Source organism: Eurypyga helias, unplaced genomic scaffold (genome assembly GCF_000690775.1).
Source record: "Eurypyga helias isolate BGI_N326 unplaced genomic scaffold, ASM69077v1 scaffold17892, whole genome shotgun sequence".
NCBI lineage: Eukaryota > Metazoa > Chordata > Aves > Eurypygiformes > Eurypygidae > Eurypyga > Eurypyga helias.
In genome coordinates, this window is record NW_010238032.1 from 36,137 (window position 1) to 44,072 (window position 7,936).

Consider the following 7,936-nt stretch of genomic DNA (forward strand, 5'->3'; position numbering starts at 1 on the left):
AAATATTCACCCTCTAAACTTTTATATCTGTACATGCATTTCTTCCAGTAGGAAGATGTTGCTAAAAACAGACAAAAACCAAAAAGGAAACCCAGCATGAGCTCCTTTTTACTTGCTGCTCGGCATTGGCATCTGTAACTGAACAAGAATCTTACAAATAAGAACACGTTAGAGAAGAGACTTTGTGCTACAAAAGCTAGCAAGCTTTACTGCTAAAAAGGGTGCCTTCTGCTATAGCAACGGTCAGCTTGAAGGATCTGTGCAGGAGGGGGCAAGTGTCTCAAACCAGCAAAGCCTTATCAGACCTCCATAAAACACAGCTGCCCAGTCATATCTACTCTCCCCAATCCCTGCTTCATCCAGAGGTAAGGACAGAGCAGGGACCCACCGCTGGGGCCCTGATCCCCTGCAACAGCCTTTCCTCCCAGAAGGAACACCAAGTAGGTAGTGAAGCCATCCCTTTGAACTGCTACTAGGGTTACTCCCACCAACCCCACCCCTGACAAGAGACAGTCCTGGGACCACCTCTGTAAGGCAAAAGCGCTCTCACCAAGTACCTTGTACCAGGTCGCAGGCAAGGACCATCCATTTCTCCTTCATACAGCCTCCTGCTGTCAGGGTGATCACACCCACGTGCAACTGCAGGAAATCTGTTGTGCCCAAGGCACAGCTAGGACTGAGGATTTGCACCCAGCTCCCTTACTGAAGTTGGGCAGTTTTCCACACACACATTTCCTGCTTTCTTCTGCTCTACACCACTCCTTGCTGCTGGCCACTGGCTGAACAGGGTAAACCATCCAGCCGTTAGTACAGGAGCCACCCGGCCTGCATGACTGCAGAACTAGCTACTGATCTGCTGCAGTGCTTACACTCCAGACAGAGCCCAGGATGCAGCCATGGCTTCAGAAAACTATAGACAACTGAAATAAAAGCAACTTATCTTTGCATTCAAACTACTGAGCCTGAACTGGGCACTGGTAGCAATATCTCCAATACACAGCATCAGCAATCCAGTCGGATCCCTCCATATTCATAATTAAAAACCACAACTAACAAATTTTATGTTCATAAAGGGGGCAGGGGAGGAATCAAGTTAATTGTAACCTCTACAAAAGTTGGCAACCCAAGAATGCAACCAGCAGAGCCAGCCTGGGGCTGAGTCCACACTATGCAGCAGTCTCTGACATGCCTCCAAGCTGACAGGAGGTAGAAAAGCAGTGCGACAGGGAGAGGAAAAGGTAAAGAGATAAGTGGGAGAAACATGTAAGTGTCAAATCCAGAACCCAAGGGACCCATTCCAGAAACAGCTAAGCACCACCACCTGCCAGGCCACACTAGGAACAGGCAGGCTTGGCTCCCCAGCACGCTCAAAGAGAAGAGCTCCACTGAAGGCAAGGCATAGCTGACTCCAGAAGCAGAAGCGAGTATGAAGGTAGCGCTCAATAGTTCAGATGAGAGCCTAGGCTGGAAGATGCACAGTAGGAACCAAACCAGGTTAACTGCAAGGAAGGAGGAGGCCTATAAAGCACAACTAGTTACCACCACAAGTCAGTGAAGTAGGTGAAGCTACCAAAGCACTGGAATCTCAACAGCAATCCTGGCTCATGGAACAAAGAGATGGAACTTCTGGAGGTAGGGGAAAAGATTTGTGGGAGGAGAACAAGGAAGGAGAGAAGTTACTGTATTTTAGGCCCAATAGAATTTAAAATGGAGATATGAATAGTATTGTTTAACAGAGCAGGCAGAAAAAGCATTGTCCCCTCAGGTTAATCTCAGTCTCATGCGATACGAGACAGTTAAGTTCTGCTTCTTGAAGTAGAAATAATCCAGAGGCAGGATGCAGGTGACCCAAGGGCCGTATTGCCAGAAGATCAGGCTGTATTGCAGCTCTAAGAGTTCTTAGCTGAGTGGTATCAGAAATGGGATGTCACAGGAATAATAGTCAATGGTTGGACAGTCTGGGTATGAGGCAGGAATGTTCTGTTTGCTCCTTTCTCTGCGGTGCCGTAGCTCTGGAGTCAGCCAACTCAAGACTTGGGCACTTTGGTGTAGTCTTCGCTGTGTATGTTCTTGCAGAGTGAAATGGACAGTATCATTCCCAGGAGCTGGAATAAGTAATAAAGAATGGGAACAACATAAAAAATAATCAGCAACCACACAGATAATAAGGTGGGAAGAAAGGGCAGTACAGGGGGCAGAACACAGTGGTCTCCTAATGACACCACGCAGGGGAACAAAGTTGGTCCCCGACGCAAGGAAAATGCAGTAATTGCGATGACAAAAACACCTTGCTGCAAAGAGATGTGCCTTCATCTGGAATCTGTGTTACGGGCTTTTTAAGGCAACAAGTGGGATCTCCCTAGTGGGATGTTGCTTTTCTCATTCTTTCTGGTTACACAATATTTAATCCAACCAACGAAAGCAGCAGTTCAAAGCTCCACGTAGACACAACCAAGAGCTAGAACTGCACTGCCACTGAACTAGGTCCTGTTACTTAAGAAAATAGCTTTACCTTTAAAAAGGAGTCTGTACAGTAATACAGGTTCACATAAAGGAGGAGTGACTTACCTCTATAACAGCAACACCGGTACAGACCCCAAGAATGACACCAAGGTTGTCCTTCAACCACTTCTCTACACCATCCATACATCCCTATAGAGAAGACACAGTCACAAGGGAAAGAAGAACGAGTCTAAGTTACTCAAGACGGAAAATCCGTAACACATCTCTTGGTATAGTGTGTAACTGGGATAATTTTTGCATATACAAAAGTTTCACAGTAGCTTTAGCAGAAGAAGGGCAGGATCCCTGCCCCCTCCTTGCCCCTGTTTCTGCAGGTACTTCAAACAATACTGATGTGAAAAAAAAAAAAAAAACCAAAAACGCTCTAAATAATTCCCAGAGGAACAGAGACTTCCGTGGAAGCTTCACAGGGCGCAGACAAACCCACTCACCTGCTCATGAACAGGCCAGTCAGCAGATGTTACAGTGCTGTTGGTAGGGACATCCAGCTTGCAGAAACCACTGTCTACCTGAGAGTCCTTGGAGCTATTGGAGCAGGAGCAGGGATATGCAGTCAGGCTTTGGTTGAAAAGGATCTCATTATTTTCCCAGTCCTGCGCTCCAGTCCAGCCACAGCAGGAGATCTAATAAGCAGAGAGAGATCATCACGGTATTAAACTTTGTGCCGGTAACATATTGCACGTGAAAACAAAACGGGCAGCAAAGGTGGAAGGACACAGAAGTTCTCCATATAACAACAGTCAGACCATACAGTTTGCATGAGTTGGTTACATCAGAACATCACCCTGATTATCAGATTATAACCTATGCACAGGGCCTTCCAGAAGACAGGGGCATTATTTTCTACCACAGAATCACTCTGCTAGCAAGACAAGAGTTAAAGGGCCACTGCACAGGCCATTCATAAAATTCCAGCACTCATGCTAGAATACAAATCCTTCACAAGCCTTACTACATGAAACTCAGATACTCTGATTTCAGCAGGCCTTGCAGCTTAACAGCAACGCTGGAGTGTAATTCTGATTAGTATTTAGCAACTCATTAGCTGCAAAAACTAATGAACTTCATCTTATCTCCAGGTGGCAGTGCTGAACAGACAAAAATGCAAACCAGGTGCTGTTGGTGGGTGGGTGAGCTGGAGAAGGGCAGGCTTGTTATTTTTTTTTTTTCCCCCCAGTTCATCAACAGGTTCTTTTATTGAGGGAGAAGCAAGGCAGGAAAGATTAACATGTTGACAAGACATCCTGAGAATTCAAAGACATCTCAAAAGGATTACTACCTAGTCTCCCACTAGCGATGCCATTTCCATAGGTTTAAACACTAAGACTATTTTTCTTGGAGTAGCATGCACTGTTAAGCGGACACAGAACAGGAACTTTTCTGGTTCCCAACTGCAAGGTACCACTGACCGTGGCTGTGGCTCCGGGGGACACCAGCAGCCACCGCACGATGGCGTGGACACGCTGCTGAGCCCCAGCTCACACCCGCCTGGCAGCGGTTGGGAATGGCTGGAAGATGTGATGAGGAAAGGTTTCCAGCCGAAGAAACATTTGCATTCCTACACAGCCATGTGATAAAACTGCAAGTTGCCCGAGGGACAACATGCACATGAGGAAGTCCATGGAAGACTAAGATCTTATCCTTTAGCATGGATCCAAGTGCTTGCAAGGTGGTATGGAGCAGAAAGGCTTGAGGTGGAAGCTTAGGGAAAAAATCATGCTCTGCTCAGAAAGGAAACGTGATGTTTCAGCCTGATATAACAGACATGAGAGCAAAAGTACAAACAGCTGAACACCCACACCAGGACAAGCACTTGGTTTCCAAATATGTGCTGAAGATCCAGCCTCCAGAAGGAACTACATCTACCTCACTGGTCTGCAGAACACCTACTCCCTTTCAGAGGTTAACTATAGTGTATGAGAAGAATTCAACTCCTAGCACTTGACTTCACCTCTATAAAACCTTCTGTTCCTACATAAAAAAGGCTCAAGTAAGATCCTCTCCCCACAGCAGACTGAGCCTTCTCTTGAGTCCACTAGCAAAGAGATGCATCTACAGTGATAAAACATAAATAAATGATTCGCCCTCCAAGGAGGAGAAATACTGCAGGCCAGTGCTCTGCAGACCAAAGAACAGACAAAAGAAAAAAATGTTATTACTTGTACCAGCTACACAAGAGTCCCATGCTGGGCATGTATTTAACCACAACAGCCAGCCAGCTCTCCAGCTTGTGGTTTGGCAGCAAGAAGCTATCATGACTCCAGTGTGCCTGAACGCTGACCTAGTTGCTCAAGCGGTGACCCTGATGCTCAGACAGAAACCGCACGTGGTTGGATGGCTCCCAAGAACACTGACACTTGCAGAAGAGCCACTGCAGTAAGCAACGTGCACCAAGCAGTAAGGCAGGCAGCACCGCTGACTTGCCTGGCAGTAAGCTAAGGACTTCACTTGCTACAAAGGTAATGTGCTCTGAGGCTTATACACATGCTGGTATTCTGGAGGCCCTGCCGACAAGGTCAGATCACCTAATGTCTCTGACCTATAGTGTATGTAGCCAATACTACCTAGTCTTAACAGCCAGCATGCAGGAATGGTTCAGGGTCTTACCTAGTAAGAGCAAGCAAGACAGTTTGCTAGTATGCAGGCACCAAACCTCACAGGCAACTTTATAGATCAGCCAGATCAACAAGCTACAGTATTGCCTCTTGCAATACCCATTTCCCTGCTCTCAGCATAGCTTTAAAGGCCATTTACTGCACTGACAGGTAGCATCATCTGCCTCTTGCTGGCCCCCAGGACTCACCTGTTTTTGCACATAGTCCCACGCATCTTGTAAGTTCCTCTCATCATCATTCAAAGGGTCATAATTTTCAATCAGACTTCCAATTATGTGGGACAATTCTTCTTTCAGCTGGCAAGGAAAAAGGGCAGGACAATTAGATTAGTTAATTCCTTCTAGCTTCTTTTTTGGGGTTTAGGGTACGTAATGTCTTCAAGGCCAGGCTGGATGAGGCTTTGAGCAACCTGGTCTAGTGGAAGGTGTCTCTGCCCATGGCAGGGGGTTGGAACTAGATGATCTTTAAGGTCCCTTCCAACCCAAACCATTCTATGATTCTATGATAACATACTTCCCTACAACCTGTGTTACATTCTCGACTGTGAGGAAGGTGACCCACAGCAGGACTAACAAGGGCTCATCATTACCATGAGTGTGAAAACATTTTGCTTTGCTCTAGCTCCAGTGAACAAGGCTAGAGCAGAGACACTGCAGATAAAGATTATAAGCACTGAAAGAAAAAAAAAAATAATGGAATGGGCAGTAGCTTCTGCTTAGACCTTCTCCAAAGGATCTGAAGGAAACAGTAATGGGTGCTCAGGCTATCACACTCCCACAAAGTATTTTTGAGCTATTTTTAAGTTATAGAAGAAAGGCAGGCAGAACCGTGACTAAAAAAAAAAAAACAAAAAAAAAAACACCTGGGAAATGAGCATTTAATTAACACACAAAGCAATCCTTGAAAGAAAAGAAAAAAAGCAGCTAGGCAGTGACAAGTCTCCAAGACCAACCTTCAAATACCTTACTCTGCAGTTTTGTCAATGCTTTCAAGAAGAGGTAAACAAACATCATCAACAGGATGAAATACAGAATGGGTTTACCAAGATAAAGTCCCACTATGGTGACCAGGTGGCATTTCTTGCAAAGAAAGGTTTTTTTTTTCCACGCAAAAGTAAACACAACAAATCAACCCTAGCTTTCGGTGTTGCATGGCCTGCTGCTGTGTAAGAGGGAAGTTATTCTAGAGAAAATGGGTCAATTCTAGGTGCCCATTTCCTCCAACCACCAGTTTCTTCTCAAGCTTATTAGGCTGATGGGAATACTGCTACTTAGGTTTCTCACAAGTTGAGGCTTGGAATAAACTCCTTTGCTTGTCATTATGCCAGTTACAGTGTTGATGGGAAGCACATACTTCATACACAGAAGTTCAGACATCAGACCAAGCAATCACACATCCCCTTAAGATCAGATTAGAAAGGGAAATAAATTTAAACTCACAAGAAACCAGAGTTGTGTAGTACTGGGCAAGTAAGTTTTATAATGTATGCAGGACAACTGGAGATCTACCACAGAAAAACTTGGGATGCTTGGTAGCCATAAAACAAACAAACAACAAACCCAATAGGCTCCAGTGGTCTGGAGTCAGAACAGAAAGTGTCTTAGTCTGCATCATGAAAACACTTTCCAGGAGAGACAGGAAAACAGTAAAACACAGGTACAAAGTACAAACTGTATCTTTTCAGCAAAGTTATATGCAACTTTGGTCACTCAAAAAAAGTTAAGTGCAAAAAGTAGCAACTACAGATAAGGTGATACATACAGCCTCAGTCTTGAAGGGTAGCAAGACAGCAGCTTTGCCATGCAACGCAGCAGCTAAAGCACCGGCACTTCCCAGCAAGCCCTTGCTCAGGCACAGATAAGGGCTACCCAATGAGCAATAAGGAAACAGAACTAGGTATGGTTACCCTGGTAAGACAACTGCTGTCTGCCCCAGATGAGATGGAGGTGAGAGATAAGTGCAAGCTGAATGTCAACACTGACTTAAGTACTCGCAGGTAACATTTCTACAGCAAGAGAGACTCATTGTATTGGGTTTGTGTGGAGGGTTTTGGTAGGAGGGGAGGGGCCACAGGGATGTCTCCTGTGGGAAGCTGCCAGAAGCTTCCCTGGCTCCAAGTTGAAGCCACCTCTGGCCACAGCTGAGACAGTCAGGGATGGTGGCAGTGCCTCTGGGATAGTGTATTTAATAGGGGGGAAAAAACATGTTGGGGAACCTGCAGGGAGAGAGGTGGGGTGTGAGAGAGACATGGCAGACACCAAGTCAGCAAAGGGGGAGGAGGTGGTCAGAGCAGAGGTTCCCTGTCAGCCCGTGGTGAGAGAGCAGGCTGTGCCCTGCAGCCATGGAGGGTCATGGGGGAGCAGAGGCCCCACTGTGGCTCGGGGAGGGCAGCTGTGCCTGAAAAGCCCATGAGTCTGTGGGAAGCCTACACGGGAGGTGGCTGTTCCTGAAGGACTCTATGGGGGTGACCCACGCTGGAGCAGTTAAAGAACTGTAGCCTGCGGGAAGGACTCACACTGGAGAAGCTTGCGGAAGACTGTCTCCCATGGGAGGGACCCCACACTGGAGCACAGGCAGAGTGTGAGGAGTCCTCCCCTGAGAACTGAGAAGGAAGGAGCAGCAGAGAACATGTGATGGACAGTTCTGGGCTCCTCAGTCCAAGGACAAGGAACCACTGAAGAGGGTCCAGCACAGGGTCACTAAGATGATCAAGGGCCTGGAGCCCCTTCCATGTGAGGAAAGGCTGAGAGAGCTGGGTCTGTTGAGCTTGGAGAAGAGGAGGCTGAGGGGGGATCTTA

The 7,936-nt window shown here is 46.5% G+C and overlaps 1 protein-coding gene across 1 annotated transcript in view; it reads right to left on the minus strand.

Moving 5' to 3' along the window:
* Nucleotides 1-1,791: 1,791 nt before the first annotated feature.
* The window catches only part of CD82 (CD82 molecule), a 15,964-nt gene continuing 9,819 nt past the window's right edge, over nt 1,792-7,936 (minus strand). The window contains exons 4-7 of the mRNA XM_010147709.1: nt 5,327-5,434; nt 2,955-3,146; nt 2,569-2,652; nt 1,792-2,105 (exon numbers count right to left, since the gene is read on the minus strand). Coding sequence (XP_010146011.1) covers nt 2,028-2,105; nt 2,569-2,652; nt 2,955-3,146; nt 5,327-5,434 — 462 coding nt within the window. The 3' untranslated portion in view covers nt 1,792-2,027. The remainder of the gene's footprint in view (nt 2,106-2,568; nt 2,653-2,954; nt 3,147-5,326; nt 5,435-7,936) is intronic.